The 22,986-nt window shown below is 27.6% G+C and overlaps 1 protein-coding gene across 2 annotated transcripts; it reads right to left on the minus strand.

The window, feature by feature from the left end:
- Positions 1-718: 718 nt before the first annotated feature.
- Positions 719-21,769, minus strand: Lis-1 (LisH and WD40 domain-containing Lis-1). Of its 2 annotated transcripts, none has more exons than XM_065510991.1 (9): positions 21,622-21,769; positions 11,938-12,095; positions 11,573-11,873; positions 11,348-11,504; positions 11,094-11,271; positions 10,880-11,015; positions 10,654-10,809; positions 2,147-2,342; positions 719-2,065 (listed from the first exon to the last, which is right to left on the minus strand). In XM_065510991.1, exons 2-9 carry the CDS (start codon positions 11,973-11,975, stop codon positions 1,992-1,994), a joined length of 1,236 nt encoding a protein of 411 aa, XP_065367063.1. In that variant the 5' UTR covers positions 11,976-12,095; positions 21,622-21,769; the 3' UTR covers positions 719-1,991. The 2 variants fall into 2 exon arrangements, with proteins under 2 accessions (XP_065367063.1, XP_065367064.1); XM_065510992.1 differs by lacking the exon at positions 21,622-21,769 and adding an exon at positions 19,331-19,473.
- Between the last annotated feature and the right edge of the window lie 1,217 nt (positions 21,770-22,986).

The following is a 22,986-nucleotide window of genomic DNA, read 5'->3' on the forward strand; positions in this document are numbered from 1 at the left end:
CTCAATTATCGTAAAAATTTATTTTTAGAATCATGTAGAATTATAAACTTTATTACGCATTTTGTTCTTAATTTTCCCTTTATTATCATTAAAAATATTAAGTATGCATGTAATTGTTATAATGTCCAAATTTCTATAGAATTTATGTTGTGAAAAGGTTATGTTTTATACGTTTTGTTTGTATGGATTCAAAATGTAAAAACGCTTAATAAAACAAATTGATTTCAATTGTTGTTAAGTTCACCCACCATTACAAAAGTATTATTTAAATATATGATGGTAATTTTTAAACCTTGATTTTTTATTTAACTTTAATTAAGAATTTTCCAAAAATTATCGTTTTATTCATATTTTAAATCATTTATGTATTTTTTATTACATACATGTATTTATATATAATTATTATTAATTTATGTTTTCGGCTTTTAATTTAAAATGGAGAGCGGTGAAGAAACAGATTATAGTAGTATTGATTTGTTATAAAGCTTTTCTAAAGGTGCACAATTGTTATTTATTTTTCGTATAATTTTTATATTTATATTCAATAATTTTTATTTTATTTAATGATCTAACAAATATACGCAATTAAAATAGCAATATGTAAGTTTAATTTGTTGACATTCTTAAATCCAATTCATGGTTAAATCAATTAATATGCAAGTCATAATCGTTCTATTTTTCACTAAAGCAAATTAAGTAATAAAAAATAAAACAAAAATTTGGGGTTTTCTCTTAATCCTCTTTATATTTTCATTGCATGATTAAGCCGGGGTTTAATTTTTCACAAAACACCAGATCAAGATAAAATAATAACAAAATAAGTTTTACTTTTATTCCTTTTATACCAAAAGAAAATAACAAAAAATACAGTTCAGGATATAAATTGAATACAAACTTTTTAAAGGAAAAAATATTAAAATTAGGCTCAGTAAATTTCTAAAAAGAAAACAAATTTGTTTGAATATTTTTAATATTTATATGTATGTTTTTGAATGCATTAAAAACGTTTGCCGATCTAGTAAAGAGGAAGCTGGCTGTTTAATTACAAAAGAGAAAGAGGATCTGTCTATTGCTGTTGTTCTACTTATGCATTACATTATACATACAATTTGAAAGATCGATTGATTCATTGATAGTAATAGTAGAAATATCAATTGCAGTTGGGGTTATTATATATAACTCGCCCTAATGGAAAATAATCTACTTTGCTACGAATTAATATTAACTTAAATCATCTACTTGAACTTGAATTTAAGAGACATGGTTTTCTTTAAGTTTTATATAAAATCATAAATCTAATAATGATAGTTTAGGTGTAATAATAATTATTATAGAAAAATAAAAATCCAGCAAGCAAAAAAAAAAAAAGCTTAAACAAATGTATTTATGATTACAATTAATTAATTATAAGGCGTACGTACATAATATATATGATTCGAGTTCTACTCAATACTTATTATTCAAATTTAGGAGAAAACATACAATTTTGCAGACCCAAACGTACTAGATAAACCAATGGCGACAAACAAATATTGTCAATGCTTATTCGCTCCAGTATCGTTATAGATTCGATCAACAAATGAATATGTGTTACGACTCTATCGAATATGATTTTACGCCAAATGACAAAAAAATTAAGAATTTAGCATTTCTTTGTTTTTGTTTTTAGCAATACATATACGATGCCATTTTTTTTTAGTTTTAAATGTAATTTATATATAAGTATATGTAATCTAATAATTAATATCGACGAATCTGAGAGAGATCCATCTTTATTTTTTTTGTATTCAAATTAAATTATAATCAATAAATATATGTATAATTTTAATGTATATGTATGTTTGTTGTGTGTATGTTCTGTGTATATTCTGCAGTAATTGAAGTAAATTGTAGCTCTTAAATAGTATTATGTATGTATTTATCTTCTCCTGGGGAGTACAAACTAACAAACGCTACATGTATCGCCCCATTCTATATTAATAACTATTGGCTTAACGACATTCCCAAACCTTAACCGTTGTATCTACGCTACCAGAAATTACATATGGATGTGTTTTGTGGAAATCTACAAAAACGAAAAAACAAATTTAAAATTTAATTATTTAATCAACCGATTATTAATTCATTTCATTTTAATTGTACTTACCAACTGAAGTGCAAAAATGTTGATGAGCATAAAGTGTCTTCATGCATCGTTTGTTACGTAGATCCCAAACTCGAATTGTTTTGTCATCACTGGCTGATATTAAATATTTACCACCAGGATGGAATGCTAATTCTCGCACCCAATTGTCGTGGCCGGACAGCACAAATAAACACATACCAACACTAACGTCCCAGACCTTTAAATAAACGAAAAAAAAACAAGATAAAGAATTTATATGCATATTTTTATCTGAGTTTTAAATATGTATATATACACATCTGCTCAAAATAATAGATACACCAAAATTTATTTTTTAAAAACGAAAAAAAATAATGGTATATTGTAAAATTATAAAAAAAATTCAGTCGATTTTTATTTATAGTTAAAAGGAGAGTAAAAAACAAAAACAAAATATTTCATAATTAATAATAAATATTATAAAGTAAATTAAATTTCTTAAATTTCGAAAAATTTGGTGCTCATAATAATAGATTCATTTTTAAAAATTCTTATTAAACAAAAGCTAATAAATTTTATCTTAAAAAAATTAGTTTATTATTAAAGTAAAGCTAGTATCCAGTATATCCACCTTTGTTTTGTAAAACTTTCTCCACTCTTCTGGGCATACTGGATATCAAGTTCTGACACTTCTCCAATGGAATCTCGTACCATATTTTTTGCGTTTTCTCCCATAAATCGTCTTTATTTTTGAAAACTTCCTTCGAAAGCCTTATCTTTAATTCACTCCACAAGTTTTCTATTGGGTTTAAATCAGGGGATTGGCTGGGCCAGCTTAAAACAGGTACGTTATTCTCCAAGAATCAGTTTTTAACTAATCTTGAACTATGTTTTGGGTCGTTGTCCTGCTGGAATGTCCATATTAATGGCATATTTTCCGATGCATATGGAAGCATTACGTTTTCCAATATGTCTCTATACCCACTAGCATTCATGGTATCTTCTATTCGGAATATCGGACCAACACCATTCCATGAAAAGCAACCCCAAACCATTATGTTTCCCCCGCCATGTTTTACCGTCTTTTTTGTAAATTTAACGTGGAATTCTTTTCCTTTTGGTCGGCGTACATTTCTTTGGCAGTCGTTTCCAAACAAATTTATTTTTGTTTCGTCGCTCCATAAAATATTTCTCCATTTTTTTTCGCCTTCACACCCGGACCATTGTAAGTGCTCTTTAGCAAATTCTAATCTTGTCTTGATATTTTTTTTGGCGCATTAGTGGCACTTTTCTGGCAATTCTTCCCGGCAATTTAGCTTGTAAAAGACGACGACGAACTGTTTGTGGACTGATTTCGTTACATAGCTCCGCAGAAATAGCTTTCGATGATATGAAAGGGTCTTTTTTAACCATAAGGACGATCCGCCTATCTGTTTCTGGACTGGTTTTCTTTGGTCTACCGCGAGTTTCTCTTTTTTGTTTTTTAGATAAAGCATTTTGGACAAAATGTAAAGATCTTCCTATGCTCTTTGCTATTTCCCGTAATGATTTTCCTTGATTTCTCATCGTTTGAACAATTTTTTTCTCATCTTCGGTACAATGATGATTTCGTCCCATTTTCTTCAAAAGAGTCCTATTTTTTATAAAATTGTTGCTAAAATTTAAATTATACTTACTGTTTCACGTAAATAGGAACAAAAAATTGCACAAAAAAAAAATTGTATATAAACAAATTACAAATTACTGATGTGTATCTATTTTTATGAGCAAATAATTTTTTGTAATTCAAATAAATTCGTTTTTAAAAATCAACATGAAAGCAAATAGTTGCCAGATTTTTGACTGACATGACATTGCCAGATAGAAATTTTAATAATATGATGTATTCTTAACGCTTGCGAGGAAATTTTCAATGTTACCGCCATTTAAATTTTTTCCAATTAGGTGTATCTATTATTTTGAGCAGATGTGTATGTATAAATATTTAAGACAATTGCAATGTTTTATATTTGTTGAAAATACACACAGTCTTATGAGATACAAGACAGTTTTTATTTCAGAAGCTTTTTTGGAAAATGTTTGCAAATTGTTTATTGCTTATGTGTCCATAAATTAACAAAATAGGTTGTGCAATGAAATTGGGATCCAAAATTTTAAATTTACCGGAAAACAATTTTAAATTTCCGGGATTTTTTTTGTGTGCCGCAATTTTATATAAAACCATTGTAGAATAAGCAAGGTACAATTATTAGAAAGTATGTTCTCAATTATACATTCCCTATAACGTCAAACAAAAGAAAATTAAAAATATAAAAAGGAAATGCCAAAAAAAAAATAATTGAATTAAAATTTTTATTACAAAAATTTACTAACAATTGAAGAAAAACTATATTTTTTTTAATAAGTGTTTATAATTTCAGTTAAAACGTAACAAATTTAAAAAATATCGCGGTAACAAATTAAAAAAAGTTAAGTGATTAAATACATAGTTTGACGTTTTAGGGGTGAACATTGGAAACTCTCTCTAATAATTGTACCTGGTAACTGATTGTACCATGTATAAAACTATTTATTTTCTTTCTTATTTTATATTGAAAACAACAAATAAATTTGATTTTTTTATTGTTTTCAATATAAAATAAGAAAGAAAATGTTCGTTTGCATTTAGTGAGCCAGACCAGTGTTGTCAGATTAGGGGATTTTCCCCCAAATTGAGGATTTTATTTTGTAAATGGGGATAAATAATTGGGTTTGGGGAAATATTGTATGTTTTGCGGATTTTTATTTTTTCGTTTTAGTTTTTGTATATACTCAATTGTTTTATTTAATTTATGTAAGAGATTATTTTAAAATCGAAAGAAAACATTGAACTTTAAGTCTGATAAGTCGTAAAATTTCAACAATATGCTATTTGACATTTTATACTGGCAATCCTTGTTATTACATATGTGTTATTAATAGACGTAAATTTTTGTTTTATTGTTTCAAGGTATATTGTCTCAAGGTATTTCTTATGGAATAAAATCTGAAATTTAAATGTATATAAAGAAGGGTATCATTTCAAAATTAAATTGAAAATTAGTCTGTTAAAAATACAACATCTCAGTAAATTTGCTATTTAAAATCAGCAAAATCGGTCCACAAATGGCTGAGATATTAGGAAAAAACCGGGACAACCTCGATTTTTGACCTATATCTGAATAGCTAAGTCATTAATATAGTCAATATGGATATCTAATGATAGAAGACCTTTGCAAAGTAAGTTGGACCCTACAATGGGTCAAAAACGGAAAAAATATTTTTTAACCCGATTTTTTTTTCAAAAATTTTTTTTTTCGCTAAATATTAAAAAAAATTTTAAATTTTGAAAATTAGAAAAAAAAAACAAATTCAAAAAAACAATTCGAAAATTTTTTTTCCAAAAAATGAATAAACTGCAAAAAAAATAAATTTTGTTTACCTAAAAATATTATATATAAGATTCGGCATAGCCGAATATAGCTCTCTTACTTGTTTAAATTATTATACATATATACTACATAAATAAAAAGAATTGTACATGTAAGTTATATTATTATACCTAGGATTAGATACTCTGTTTTTGAGCGATCGTTTATTGTTAGAGTTGCACGTTGCTGGAACTCTTTACCTCTTGAGCTTCGTGTGTTTTCTCACTCGAATAATGTATTTCGATTAAAACTTATGAGGTATTTAGTTACTCTTTAGTTTTGTTATAATGTTCATAAAACTGTTTAATTGTTTTATGCAAATTTTTATTTCATGATGTTTGCTACTACTTATGGGATTATTTAACTATGGTAATTTTTTTTTTTTCTCTTTCTTATTTTGGCTGGGGAGCCATTAACTAGAAGTATTGAGTATGAATTGGAATAATTTTTTTTTTTTTTAATTTTAGATATCTTTATTCAGGAATAAATCTTGTAATATATGTTAATTGGCCTAGGAAGGCTTTTATATTACTGTGAATAAATAAATAAAAATAAATAAAATAAAATATGTATGAATTAAAATTAAACTAGTATTTTCGCTGGAGATTTTTGGGGATATCACAAACTTTTTTTGGGGAATTTCGGGGATGAAACATTTTAATTTGGGGATAAGTCTCGAAAAAAAATCTGAGAACCCTGAGCCAGACCCTTAATGAAAAATAAATAAAACCAATTTAATTTATTCAGTAGAAATCTTAAAACGATATTTTAAAATTTGATTAAAAAAAGTAAACATTAAAAACTTTAAAACCGAATGTCTTGAGATGTCTGTAGTTGGAACAGCATGGTTGGCATGATTAAGTAATTTCGTAAACCGAAATATCGAATATCAAAAGCTTAAAAATCTTTTCAAACGGAATTACCTTTATTTGATGCAAGTATCGCTTTGCTGACGATAAAGCAAAATAATTTTCTATATGACTGCAAACTTTGCCACAAAAATAAAAAAACGAACATTCGGATTAATCAATATACTGATTATTAAACATTTCTGATTAAAAAAACTATTACACTATTTTTATTTAAATAAAATAATACAATTTTATTACTTTACTTTTCTCAGTTTTATTGGAATTTCCCGGGAATGATATGAAGTTTTTCACTCCCGTTTCCGGAAAAAATATTCTGGGAAACCCAAAACCATAATTTAAAAATGTATGAAAAACATTTTTTAAATACATTAAATGTTCAGCAAAGTTTAATAACAAACACTTTCCCCCATGTACATTGTTTAAGTTAGTTTTTTTGTATGTGTATACTCCCTTTTGTTCAACTTTAAATTTGTAAAAAGTTTATATAATTAAATTTCCATACAAAATTTATAAACATTTAGTACAAAATGTTACACAATTTAGTTTTTTAGCATTTGTTGATACCAGTTCAACAATATCAGATAAATAGTTGTGTATACTTTAGGGTGCCCCTAAATCTAAAATTGTTCTCCGTCACAATAATAAAATGCTAAAAATCTGCATTTGATTTAAGTTTAAAAAACATTTGAACTAAGTTTTAAAAATATTTCAGTTGCATATGTAGAAAAATTTGCCGATCACAATGAATCTGAATTCGAAAAATCAGTTATAATGCATTTCCAACAGGCAAAAAATCGACACAGTAAAAAACTAATAAGCAACAATTTTAATATCTTGTAATTAGTCTTTAAGCACAGATACATTTTCCATTACTTTAATATTTTACATTTGTTATGATAATGTCAGTTTCTACGTTAATTTACAACATATTTTATCATTTTGGTTTATTTAGACTTTTTTACTATTAATAATTTGAATTATAATATTTAACTATAATGTAACTTCTTTTAATTTATTAATACATTTAGTTTTCTGTTTCTTCATAATTTAACATTAATATTTCATGTTTAATTTTATGTTAATCTTTTGAAAAAATAAAAATTTTAAAAAATAAAGTTTTTTTAATTTAAAATTAGTAAGAAAAATATTAATAAGAGCTTGAATCTAATTATTTTGTTCGACTTGAATTGCATTATAATTCAAGGTTTGAAATAAACTGTAATTCAAAGTTTGAATTTAAGTACTTTTTCTACCTGAACTACACTTGAAATCAAGGCTTGAATTAAACTGTAAAAATGCTATAATGTTTGACTTGAATTCAAGGTGCCTTTTCACTGGAGAATGGTATTGAATTAAAGTGTGATACAAGTGTATTTCAACCCTTGAAATTTGAATGTATGACTGGAATTAAATTTGCTTTACACTTGAATTCCAGCAAAAATGCTTATTGGGTAGATGTTTAAATATAAAATATAGATATATACTAATATCCGATAACCCATTACAAATTGATACAGAAAAATAAAATTGGATGCATATCTCAATTCCAAATTTCGTTATAAATATTTCTTAGCATATTTTCTAATATTTAATTTCAATAGTTAAGAAAATTATTATATTTGAGGTTAAAAAAATAACATTAATGTTAGACCCATAGAGAATTATACATATAGACGAGACACTCCGATTTGTCAAACAAAAATAAAACAAATCATGTTTGATACAATAACAAAATACATTGACTACAGACCTCTGCACTAAAAACAATATTAAACATTTTTAAACAAATTTAAACAGATGTCAAAAATAAGTGTTTTGAAAGTAATTAAGCATATTAATTACACCTTTAACAATGTTAAACTATGGTATTTTTAAAACAATTTTCTTAAATACTAAGAACATTTACTAAACATAGTATTGGAATTTGAAATTTGGTATTGGCTAAAGCCTTTTAAAACATAAAACGATGATGAAATAAGGATATTTATGCGCGGCAGTAGAAAATCCAACCACAAATGAACTTTTGTCAAAATTCGTGGTAATTTATTACTATAAGAAGCGAGCACAAGGGGATACTGATGAAAGCGGAAATACCTGATATGCCAACAAGAACGTGTAAAGATAAGGCTTATGAGAAAGATTCCGTTGTAGTGGCTTGGGTCCCCTGTCTACAATGAGAGCTAATTTGGGCTCATGAAAAGTACATACCTAATCGTAGTGCTATTTTTCTTTCAGTTCTTGCAAATAATAATCTTAAATGCCTTTTCGAACTAATTTATGTTTTCTTTCTTATATGAATTCCGTTTTTTGTTTTAATTTTAAAAATAAATAAATTTAAATAAAAAAAAATAAATTTAATAAATAAAATAAATTTGTGTGAAAAAAGGTAGTTACGCTTTTTTGAGTTAATATTTGTGATTTCATCTACACAATGGGCAATCAGTGCTTATAGTTAAAATCTAATTTAAAAGTTTGAATTTGCAAGGTTTTTCTGGAGAATTATGTAAAATTTTTCAAGAAAAAAAACTTGAAATGGGACTTGGTACCATACATCATACTAATCTAACGATATACATATACACATCTGCTCAAAATAATAGATACACCTAATTGGAAAAAATTTAAATGGCGGTAACATTGAAAATTTCCTCGCAAGCGTTAAGAATACATCATATTATTAAAATTTCTATCTGGCAATGTCATGTCAGTCAAAAATCTGGCAACTATTTGCTTTCATGTTGATTTTTAAAAACGAATTTATTTGAATTACAAAAAATTATTTGCTCATAAAAATAGATACACATCAGTAATTTGTAATTTGTTTATATACAATTTTTTTTTTGTGCAATTTTTTGTTCCTATTTACGTGAAACAGTAAGTATAATTTAAATTTTAGCAACAATTTTATAAAAAATAGGACTCTTTTGAAGAAAATGGGACGAAATCATCATTGTACCGAAGATGAGAAAAAAATTGTTCAAACGATGAGAAATCAAGGAAAATCATTACGGGAAATAGCAAAGAGCATAGGAAGATCTTTACATTTTGTCCAAAATGCTTTATCTAAAAAACAAAAAAGAGAAACTCGCGGTAGACCAAAGAAAACCAGTCCAGAAACAGATAGGCGGATCGTCCTTATGGTTAAAAAATACCCTTTCATATCATCGAAAGCTATTTCTGCGGAGCTATGTAACGAAATCAGTCCACAAACAGTTCGTCGTCGTCTTTTACAAGCTAAATTGCCGGGAAGAATTGCCAGAAAAGTGCCACTAATGCGCCAAAAAAATATCAAGACAAGATTAGAATTTGCTAAAGAGCACTTACAATGGTCCGGGTGTGAAGGCGAAAAAAAATGGAGAAATATTTTATGGAGCGACGAAACAAAAATAAATTTGTTTGGAAACGACTGCCAAAGAAATGTACGCCGACCAAAAGGAAAAGAATTCCACGTTAAATTTACAAAAAAGACGGTAAAACATGGCGGGGGAAACATAATGGTTTGGGGTTGCTTTTCATGGAATGGTGTTGGTCCGATATTCCGAATAGAAGATACCATGAATGCTAGTGGGTATAGAGACATATTGGAAAACGTAATGCTTCCATATGCATCGGAAAATATGCCATTAATATGGACATTCCAGCAGGACAACGACCCAAAACATAGTTCAAGATTAGTTAAAAACTGGTTCTTGGAGAATAACGTACCTGTTTTAAGCTGGCCCAGCCAATCCCCTGATTTAAACCCAATAGAAAACTTGTGGAGTGCGAGATTCCATTGGACAAGTGTCAGAACTTGATATCCAGTATGCCCAGAAGAGTGGAGAAAGTTTTACAAAACAAAGGTGGATATACTGGATACTAGCTTTACTTTAATAATAAACTAATTTTTTTAAGATAAAATTTATTAGCTTTTGTTTAATAAGAATTTTTAAAAATGTATCTATTATTATGAGCACCAAATTTTTCGAAATTTAAGAAATTTAATTTACTTTATAATATTTATTATTAATTATGAAATATTTTGTTTTTGTTTTTTACTCTCCTTTTAACTGTAAATAAAAATCGACTGAATTTTTTTTATAATTTTACAATATACCATTATTTTTTTTCGTTTTTAAAAAATAAATTTTGGTGTATCTATTATTTTGAGCAGATGTGTATATATTTTTTTTAATTTAAAGCTACATTTTTATTTTATTTTAGGAAAAAATATGTATAATTTACTTACGCGTATGGTTTTATCTCTTGATCCAGATGCCAAGAAGGGTCCTTGATGATGACCCTTTTTATTATCAGCTCCAGCAGCCTCATTTATAGCTGAAGAAGAAGCCTCTGGTGCCCATGCAATACATTCGACTGTATGGTCATGATCGCGCAATTCAACCTAATATTAAAAATTAAATTAGATTTATTTATTGACTGATTTTATTTTAAAATCGAAAAAACACGCGTACCTTGCAGTCTTTTGAATTTGTCGACCAAACTCGAACTGAGTGATCAATTGAGCATGATGCAAAAATGCTACCATCCATGTGCACACGTACCATACGTACCCATTCCCTGTGTCCAGTGTAAGTTTTAACACAATAACTGGAAGAAAGAAAAAAACAAATGGACGAGGATGTGGTCATGTGATATGATGGTAACATATTTTTTTAAAATACTAACCCTGTTGCAACTTCCCACATTTTAATAGTTTTGTCACGTGAAGCCGAAAGAACATAATCTCCAGCTGGTACAAAAGCAACCGACGATACATTATGATCATGGCCGTGCATTGTTTTGACGCAATCATAACTCTGTTGGAAATCCCATAGTTTGATGGATAGATCAGCACTACATGAAGCTAATAATTGTAGCAAAAAAAAATAATAATTGAAATTATGATGTTTTTCAGAATAAACATTGAGCTCTTAGTTTACCTAACAATTTTCCTTGAGCATCGAATGCAATATCTTGCACAGAATTTGTGTGACCTTTAAGGCTGCGTTCATATTCGCCTGTCTCAAAATCCCAAATTTTTATGACAGCATCTTCAGAAGCTGACACCATTAGGCTGAATATTGGATGAAATATAACCTAATGATTAAATAAAAAAGAAAATAATCAGTAAAATGTGAACAACATAAAAGGCATTTGTCTCTTACTCGTGTTATGCTGGCACGATGACCGGTCAATGAAAATTTTTCAGGTGGCCTTGGTATCCATTCGCCGGGGCTACGTTTAGCTTTTGATGGAGCACCTTCTATAACCTCTTTTTCTGCTTCCGAAAGTTTAGCCTCAAGTTCCATTACTTTCTTTTGTAGACGTATTACTGATGTCCATTTCTTTTCGAGTAGTCCGCCAAACTTTTTTTCTGTTTCGCCACTGAGATCAGCTTCCTTGCGGAATGCTTCTAAAGATTCTGAGTATCCATTGCTGCCCAAATAATCGGCAATCGCTTGGTTACTGTAAATTATACAAATTTAATGCGATTCTAAAAACAATAATAAAAATAATCCAAAATACTCACAGCTCCTCGCGCTGCCGTTGCGACAACACCATTTTCATGCTGTTTTCAACTTAAGGCAAGTTTTTACAATTCCACTTTTGGAAAATATATGCTTTTTTGTATCGAACTATTTATATATGTAATATATATTTTCCAGTGCCCAGCACTTTTAAGGAAAACTAAAAAAATAAGAAAATAAAATTTTTAATACAAATTAATCAAATCTGTGAACATTAATGAGTAAAAGGGTTCAAACAAACGTATGTACTACATTGTATGTGTGTACATTAGAGTCATAAAGAAATATATTTTAGTGAAAAAATTTTTTTGGTGATTCATATAAGTTGTAAGATACAGTCACGAAACATTTTCACAATTGTCCGCTATAAAAAACTCCTCCCTAAACTACTTTCTTGGTAAATATTTAAATTATTAGCATTTATTTATATTTTTTAAAGAACGTTTAACATTTTTGAATCCGACAATCCTTTTTTTACATGAACAAGTAAGAGGCTGTAAATAATTTTATATACTCAGCACAAATATAATACCGACGCCAAATTTTGTACATTTATGTAGTTTTATCAGATTTTGCTAATTTTCAATACCAAATTTGGTATGTATACCACTATTCTACAGAAATTTATGTATCATAGAGCTAGTAATTTCGTCGATGCCCAAGAAAATATAAGCTGTTCTTAAAAATATAAAAGCTATTAACAGTATGAATTAATATACATACATATTTCTTGACAATATTTTATTTTTTGATTTATTGTACATACAAAATTAGAAAAAAAAATTAAAATCGCATCTGTTCCAATTAAAAAATAAATTGTACCTACATATTTTCCTGGGGAGAACCAAAAAACTAAGCCATTGGATTTGTGACAAAGTTTTTTATGAATATTGTCAAATACTCGTACTGCATTTTATAATTTTATCTACTACAAAAGATATCTGAAAGCATTATAATCTCCAGAATGACCTTAATACATACATACTTTTTGGGTACTATTTATGTAAAAACCACGTTATTTAGGCAAAATTGACAAATATTCAACTACAAAGTCATAAATGTGTATTTGCAAACTATTCATTGCACTTTAAAGTACTTTTTTACTATCATACCATTTTAAAGTATCTACTAGGGTATTCGAATTATTCGATTTTTCTCTTGTTCGAATAAAACGAATAATTCGATTAAGAGATTTTAACATATTCGAAGAATTCGATCACACGTTTAAAATTAATGGAATTATTCGATTAAATTAAAAAGTAAAGAATGAAGTCTTAATGTCGGTTTTTTAATATTTTATTGTTAAAGAAAAACAAAAAATAACGTTAAAGTTAAAAATTCAAGTATTGATAATGTTAAAAAACATTAGAAAACAAAGTCAACCATTAAATTTTCAACAGAAATATTCTGATCAGATTAACTCCCGAACAATCTACAAAAAAAATTACTAGCAGACCCTTTAGTTTCTGTTTTGGAGCTATGCTTTAAAAAATTTTATCTGGTTGGACATGATCCTGAATTCAAATACAATATAAACGTATTAAGAACTTTTTATGTCGTTCATTAATTCGGGTTTTAAATTGAGTAACTAATTCTTTAGTAAATGAATTATTCACTATTTCTAAATTATTTATAACAAATTGTATTATACATCAAGCTCTATCAACGTTGCCGAATCTTTGCTTAATAAAGTGATCTTGGGGAATTACACAACAAGGGGATCTGTCCAAAGTTTGATATCATTGGCAGTGAACGTGGCTATTTTGAAGTCAGACAGTGCATGATTGACGCATTTACATATACGCAAAAAGTTTATTACCATGTTAGACAAAGATGTTCAACGATGTTCAAAATCATGTATAAGACGAACTCCATGCTCTTCTTGCAACAAAGCGTTAATTTGTAATATTTGTGTTTATCATTCGATTTATTAAATATTTTGCAACACGTTCTTACATACGCGGTTAATAACATCACTTATATACATATATTTTAAGATCATGACCTTCATATATTTCAATGTAATCATTATAAATGTCATCCTCAATATCACTTTCGACGACCGTTTCAAAATCACATTCTCCATCACATTCAACTCCACTTTAATCTAATTAAAAATTTTGATTATTAATTGCCATATTTTCATTGGTTCAAGTCCTAAGTAATATTCTTACAGTAATATTAATAGAAGGAGCTTTCGGAACACTCTTCTGCAGGGATCGAAAGTCCCTTTGTCTTTAGTTATTTTTCGAATTTCAGAAACAATACAATTTTTGTGAGTCATTATCAGTTATTTAAATTTGGAATTGTGAAATATTTTGAGCAATTTAATTAATTTAAATATATATGAACATTTATTCGTTTTATTCGATTATTCTACATAAAATTGTTCGAATTATTCGTTATTCGAAAATTTTTAAATTTTTTTAATTGTTCGAATAATTATTCGTAAGAAATTATTCGATTAATCGAACGATCATTAGTCGAATGAATACCCTAGTATCTACTCATGTTGTCTGCAAATATGTATTATGTATTATGTACTATGTTTTATATTTTATACACATATTTATACATACATTCATAACTTGTTAAAATAATCGAAAACATTTTTAGTTCAACTGAGTTTTTATACATATTTCAAACAACAATCATCATTGTACAATTAATTTGTTGTTGTAACAATGACTATATTAACTTAATTTATTCTGAAGTGCCAAACTTGTGCGTTTGCTATTGTTTAAATAAATTCGTTAACTTTTGTCTATCGTCAATCAAAATAAAAACTGTGAATCTAATATTTTATGACAAAGCGTACAAAAAAAAATATCTAAAAATATCCATTAGAAGGACGGACGGACGGACGGTTTCTACACTAAACATTCTGACGGAGACCAAACATTCAAAACTAAGTTCTTATTTATTATTCATATAACTGATATTATGAAGAATTAGGAACTCAAATATTTATAAATGCATCTCTAAAATACATCCACAGTTTTATTTTTATAATAAAAGTTGAACTTCGGTTATTCTTTAATTTCTTTCGTTTTCATTTTGAAGTTAAGCAATGAATCAAACAACCTGCAGATGATGTCAGTGTCGTTATTTTACACGTATTATTAATAGATCGGTTTTAAATTTATATTAATTTTATAAATGAATTCGAAATGTTTTAGAGTTTACTAATCAAAGCATATACAAGTTGTTATTGATGTTTTCACCTTTATAATAAGATTACAAAAACAAAATTATCGTTATTGTGTATTTTTCACAATTAATTGAATCTCTGAGAGAAGCCAGCTGACTTAGACTGGAATATATGAGTCATACTTAAAAAAACATGTCAAAGATTCTAAACTCAACAGTAAAAACAAAAACAAACAAACTTAGCAATTTTTATATTGTATTCGCATGTGTTTATAGCTGCTGTATATAATATACAATCACAACCAGTCTAGGAGACACTTTATTACCCTTAAACATGATTTAAAAATATAAATACGTATGAAAAAGTGAATTGTGATAAGATTGAAACTTGTTATTTTTTTTTTCTTTGCGAGTATATTATCAGTAATACTATCTGGTATTGAAAATAGGAAATAAATGCATAAATATTTATTATTAATACATACATACATATGCATATCATAAAATTAAACGGTGGGTGTCTCGTCTTTGCTACTAAGATGTTTTATATTCATGTAGGTTCTAAATTTTCTAAATTTTTTATTGTTTCATTCTAATAATCAATAGATTTACATGAATATAAATGTACGTTTGTACACATATATATTTACTGTACGACGTCATTAATACGTACATTTCTATTATGTATGTACATAGTATGAAATGATCATGCGCATACACTTGTTAAGGTTTTATATACATATGTATTCTATAAAGTATGGTTATCACTCGAATAAAAATTATTCGATTAAACGCGTATATACGATGGTCAAAATTTACCTCCTAGTGACGACTAGTGTTGCTGTTATTCCGTGACCGTTACGCGTAAAATTTAAATTATTTAAATCCTAGAAAAAGTTCACCGCTAACAATAAAACATCCTCTATTAAAGTTAAAAATGTTTGATGTCAGGTTCTGTAGAATGTCTTCTAAATACAATTGCAACAAAAAATTTACAATAAGATGAATATAAAACACAGACCCCCATTTTCTCAATCTCTGGTTATTTTTTATCGTGACGTTAAACTGACAGTTCTCATACAAAAAACTGTTAATTGAAGGTTTATCGTTACGAAAAACGATAACCAGATATTGAGAAAATGGGTGAGAGATTCTAAAATTATGGGTTGATCATGCATGATTTGCCCTCTATAGGCATATTGAATATGAAAAATCAAAGAAATTATTACCTTTGGAATAATAAACTGATATACACATGTGGTCAAAAAAATAGGTTTGTGTATTACTTTTATGAAATAGCAATATAAATTGTAAAAATTTACTTCAATAAGGAATATTTCGCATTTTTTATTAGGAAAAACGTTTCTAAAATGAAAATCAATTCCACTAGCGGAAGTCTATCATGTGAAAAATTCAGAATTTTTAATTTAAATTTATTTCAGACATGACAAATATGTGTATGTATTGAAAAAACTTCGAATTCAAACAAGGATTTGTCGAAGACGGTTATTGTTTTGGATAAATATTAATTCGGACTGGTATATCCGCCATTACTCCATTCAATAACTGTTGTTATCCTCAGCAGGAACGAAAATATCTTACGATAGGGGTTTACTTCGGAAAAGTTAATTCCTTGTCATTACTACGGAAAAGCTTAGAAATGTGTTTATTTAATTTGTTTCATAGATTTTACTTTGTATTTAGGTCGGGGATTGACTTGGATACTAAAAAAATGTGAAGTTCTGCATCCAAAACCACGCACTCTCCAAATTCGATGAGTGCGTAGAGTAATTTTTTTGCTGAAGTCTACATTATAGAGGCATATTTTTTAGCATAACTGTTTTCAATAAATCCTTGCACACATAACCATTCACTGTGTTTTTAATTGGAGCTATTCTATTCAAAGTAAACCAGCCTCATACCATAAGATTATTTTTTGGGAAATTTCAGAATGAACTCTTTTGCTTTTAGTGGATAGTTAGGATATTTTACATTTTTTGTCGTCTTCTTTTCTACACTATTAATATATTATTTTTGCGTGAATAAGCAGGATAATGGTTTCAGCTATTCCAATCGCTAAAATTCACTTCGAGGAATCTTTTTTGGTCATTAGGAATGATGTTACTCAGTTACACTTAAAATCCTTTTAGAGTATATGATATGCCTTTATTTAGTTAAAGGACTATACATTTTCCTGATTGAAAAATACGAAATATTACTCATTGATGTAAATTTTATTGCTTTTCTTAAAAAAAAATAATGCACACACCTATTTTTTTGACCACATGTGTAAATCAGGTTTTCAAGCTAAAAGCATCTAAAGCTTCACTTTTTTTTTTTGGTACACTTTTAATATTGATGAAACATATGTATATGGTTTAAAAGGTTCAAAATTCTTTTCATTAAAGTGGTAAAAAGTGTTTTAAAAGAGTCGAATTTCTACCAGTAAGCTTCATTTTTTGGATGGTCAAATGAAAGTCCTATGGGGAGTGAGAAAAATAAATTGGCATACAATTTCGATAAAAAAAAAATGGAAAATTTTAAATCTTTGTGGGTAGTTGGTTGGCAATCTTTCTTTTTTGCCAAAAAAATACAAAATACAGTAACATACCTATTACTTTTAATAATAATGTGTTAAGAACGTTACAAATATGAATGTTGTGGTATTATTTTGAAAGTAGCAAATTTTTTTCAAGATTTTTCAGATAAAATATTTTTTCGAAATTACTTTGTTGGAAAACCATTTGAAAAACGAGTTCCTTCATCACTAAATCGACTCCGCATGTACCTATAAGGATTGTAAAATTGTAGAATATAGGTATAAACGGAATCCCAATCCTATAATGAATGTTAAGCATTAGATTCTCATTGAGCTCCCTCCTAACTCACTTAAAATCTTAACTGGTTTAAATTCGCATTAACAAGAGATACACAATTTGTATGGAAAATTTTATTGAATACAACAACGATAGGGATTTTCAATAAAGTATATCCAGAGAAGCGGTTTCGAATAATAAAGTATTATTATTTGAACCCGCTTCATGCCTTTTCATCTCCCACAAAAACACCAAAAGTGAGTACGAACAAATTGTTTAACCGTTTGTCTTAGAATCTGAGACACTTATAAGACGAGAAAATTAAAAAAAAATCTCAGCTTTTACCAAAAGCTACTAAAATTTTTCAAAAATCCGCTATTTTCGAAATTAACCCTTTCAGATATTTTGTCCAATATATTGGTTGACTTTAAAGGAAAAGTCATGTAGCGTTGACGAAAATGGATGGATTTTTACAGTTATTAGCGTTATCAAAATATTAATAAAAAGTATTGAGTATTAGTCTAGCTATTTGTGTATTAATTGCAATTAATTACATTCATTTTTTTAATTTATTTAAGAAACTTCGTCCAATATATTTGACCTCACCTGACAGGCAGGTGTGACGATTTACCTGTAATTAGCAGCCTCAAATTACTTACACTGATTTTTTTTTATCTCAACTAATTCTATTTAATGTCTGAAAGGGTTAAATGATTTTTCTAAATATATATATACTATCTTTAGTTTGACTTAGACATATTTAACGAATAATAAAATAACTTTGAAATCCAATGCGAAATATTCAATTATTCTGTTCACTGTATTTTAATGGAGAATTACTTCAACTCGAACAATTGTTTATTTTTTTTACCAACACGTTTTATAGACCTTGCACTTGATAGTACGTATAAAGTTTTTCACTTTGCGTGTTTTTTTTTTTATTTATGAATGACTATAGGTATTATCCATCTTAAAAATGTAAATTTTTAATAAACAAATTTAAATAAATTCATCCATGTATAGATACAATCATACCTACATGTGTTGAGTTTTTAAATAACATGTCAAGAAAGATAAAAATAAATATCGAATGGGTAAATAGTCCAATTTTTGGTTGTTGGATGCTGTTTTTTGTATTATGCAAGTATCATGCAACAACAAAGAAATTAAATGAATAATTTTAAACTACAATATTGTCCTATGTTGGCTGAGTTTTGTACACAAATACCACAATTAACAACATAACATTATGTTTTCTATTATATTTGTTAGATTTAGTTTGGTGGCCTTTTCAAAGAGCAGAATTATTTATAATCGTCTTGTTTTCTTTTCATTCATTCAATATACACAATATTTTTTAACACTTTATCTGTATTGTTACGAGTTGAATGCATTAAATTACAGATTATTTATAATTTTATTTATCAACCTTTTATATTAAAGCACCGTTATTCGAAATGTTAACAATATTATTTATTTTAAACATATGATGTTGAACTTCGCATCAAAAATTCATGGTTAATCGTCAATATACCCGTTGTTCAAACACTACCAATAACAAAGAAGAATACACGATGACTGACTGAAATGTTATAAAAAAAAATAAATACAAAAAAAGACACAAAACGGAAAATAAATTCAAAAGAGAATAGACAATTTTGCATTTCACTGTTGGGCAAGGTTGCCATCACTGCAGCACACAATATGAATGGCTATACTGGGCAATAATACTGGCAAGCATCGGTAACAAACATCAATAACATTTTAAATGGATAAAAGACGAATTGCGCAAGATAGAATTTGATTTTAGACCTATGGTTTCTTGAGGAAACTTTCTTAGAATTTTCCGTAGATTGCGTTTCTGCTATACGATTTTTGACTTTTCGACCCATAAATAATGTTACCAATTCATTTAAACCATTTATATCTCCTGACAAGTAAGCTGCAATAAACGAAATCGATTGGGTTTAAAATTGTTAAAACCGAAACTGCGGTTTTGACTATTGTCAGTTTTTTGGAAACTCATGCTGAAAGCGTTTTCAAGATATCGCACATTTTAGGTACACCTTAAATGGTAGCGTAAAGTATAAAATATTTTTTGATAAAGATTCAAAAATAAATTATATGTACAGTTTATTGGCCTTAAAAATATAATGTAAAAAAAAAGAATTTAATATTCTTTATAAATAAGCGATTGAAGTCGAAACCAATTTTTAAACAAAAGTTTGGTATAAGGGCAGCCTAAATGTAACAAAAGTATAGCTGTAATGATCTTATCTATATCAAAAAAAAAGAGACTTATTTTTTTCAAAACTTATTGAAAAAGATAATGCGTATTTAATTTTTCATTTAAATATGTCACTACACGTAAGTAGAATTGTAATTTTATTAAAATACTAATACCTATTTCAATAACATTTATTATTTTTTTATTTATAAAATATTTGTCACTTAAAAACGTAAACTAATTATAGTTTCACAAATTATACACTTCCCAATCTATTATTCATAGTCCACTTTACGTTCAGGAAAAGAACTTTAACTAAAATAATGTTGAGTGAAATGTATACATTTTAGGTGTAATAATATCGCAATTGTAGAATTATGGCCTATTATAATATTCAATAACTAATTATAACTCAATAATGCAATTAAAAGTTAGTTATGACCAAAAGCAATGATTAGTTTTTAAATTTGCTAATGCTGTGGACATGATTTTATTTATTTTATACAGAAATAACGATACGCCCCCACATAATTCCCAAAAAAATTAACTTGGATTCCAAACAGACGATTTGGTATAACAGACAAAAAAGTTTTGACATTACAAATATTGGATTATTGTAAAATTAAATTTCCCAAATAAAGGGAAACTACGAAAAATCGATGACAGTTAAGGAGTCATCCAAAGGACGAGAGATAGATGTTAAGGTGGGAATAAGAAATTAATGTCGTATTGTTGAGCTTATCGATGAAAATGTATCATATACACAAACAAATATACGATCTTAAACAGTTTTGCGTATGTATACACTTGAATTTACGTTTAGCGATGTGTCATCATTACGAAAAAATCATAAAATAAAACAGAAACAATTATAATCGATTCTAATATGAATGAGAAAATCAAACAAACAAAAAAAACAGCATTAAAACAAAACAATTAGAAATAAAAAAAAGAAAACATGTAACAAATAAACAATACATATCACCAAAATATCTTCATCTTAAATAAATTTTCTTTCAAATAATAACTGATTTCAGTCGATTTATCTTTATCCAACTAAAACAAAAAAATGTCAAGACGTCACTATTTGTTAGAAGTCAATTTTTCTTGCAAACAAAACACAAATTGGAAAGCAACGTAAAGACACCACAAAAACTGTTACGAACGGCCATCTTGGAAGAATAAACGAGAAAAAACGTAATGCAAAAAATTTAAAAAACGAAATTGACCAGTACCCCGGATAACTGCAGTAAATTTACATACAAAATAACAAATATCTTGTAAAAAAAGCATTAAAAACATGGTCCCATTATATTTCAATTTCAAAAGAAAATAAAAATTATAAATTTTTTTTTCGCCTTCTTACAGCTCTTATACACACACACTTGAACGTATACATTTTTACTTTTTTATACTCTTTTCGCATATTCTGATTGTATTTTTATATTAACGCATTCTTGAAATATGTTTTCACCATATTTTAATTTACTTACATGTCTTTATTAAAAGAGTTTGTTATAACAATATTTATTAATTTATCAAACAAACTACGCAAAAATTTTCAAAGAAGTCAACTAGCAATTGATTTTTTCACAGGCAAACGCAAAATTTTCACAGATAATATTTTTCATCTTCTTCCTTTTGGTGGGAATTCACTTAAAACTGATAACCTTGTGTTGCTATCAGTGATGACAAGTCCCGCTAAATTTGTGTGAAAATCGCTGAATATAGAATAGTATGGCTTTAAGAAAATGTGTTTTTCTTCTGATTAGCTTATGTGTTTTCGAAGCAAAACATTTGAATTCACTATCCTAGCATTTACACATGCAAGTAACAGTTCGAAAAGCTCAGTTCATGGCGTAATGATTATAAGGTGTATGCGTTACGGCAACAAATACAACAATACAAAAACAAATAACTTTTATAGTGTCAAAAACAACTGACATAATGTATACAAACTACAGCAAAAAAAAATTTTGACAAGATTGAAGTTGTAAACAAACTCGAGCAAAAAAATAATCAGCTGTTTGATTAATGTCACCTTGTATATCATTACACCATGGCTCAGTTCATTCACATTTTTTCACTAACCTAGCGTTTACACATGCAAGTAACCATGGTGTAATGATATACAAATCAAACAGCTGATTATTTTTTGCTCCGAGTTTGTTTACAACTTTAATCTTGTCAAACTTTTTTTTGCTGTAATTTGTATACATTAATCAGTTGTTTTTGACACTATAAAAGTTATTTGTTTTTGTATTGTTGTATTTGTTGCCGTAACGCATACACCTTATAATCATTACGCCATGCAAGTAACAGTTCGAAAAACACAATATATTCACACTTTTGCACTAACACAATCACACATGCAGCCACCAAGGTTGGCATCTCTTCAGCTCAGAAAATGGCTAGATTTAGAATTAAAAATGGTTAGAAATGGCTAAAAACCAAAATGACTGAATACAATTTCATAAATATTGTCTTTTTTTAGTGAGATCGACTAGTATATAAAATATTACATTTCTTAGCAGATTAAAGAATTGTAATATCAATATAAATTGTTTCCTTTTTGATAAATTAAACAAATTTCTGGGCACTTATAAACAAAATCGGATCCATTAAATAAATGCAAAATTGATTTTTGAATATGACTGATGTGTTTGTTTTGGAAACAATTACGCAGCCTGTTCTCATCAAATACATCAAATTGATGAAAAAAGTCGAAAGGTCGAAATCGACTTTTTGGTCGGAAAAAAGTCGAATAGTCGATAAAAGTCGGAAAAAGTCGAATAGTCGATAAAAGTCGACATTTTAGATTGTTAAAACATATTTAATTTCAACATTAAACTAAAACT

This window comes from Calliphora vicina, chromosome 5 (assembly GCF_958450345.1).
Source record: "Calliphora vicina chromosome 5, idCalVici1.1, whole genome shotgun sequence".
Lineage (NCBI taxonomy): Eukaryota > Metazoa > Arthropoda > Insecta > Diptera > Calliphoridae > Calliphora > Calliphora vicina.

Coding starts and splice junctions, on each gene's coding strand:
- Lis-1 (XM_065510991.1), bottom strand. CDS start 11,975: ATGAAAATGGTGTTGTCGCAACGGCAGCGCGAGGAGCT. Junction 11,505..11,572: donor ATCGTGCCAGCATAACACGA/GTAAGAGACAAA, acceptor TTTAATCATTAG/GTTATATTTCATCCAATATT. Junction 2,066..2,146: donor ACATTTTTGCACTTCAGTTG/GTAAGTACAATT, acceptor TCGTTTTTGTAG/ATTTCCACAAAACACATCCA.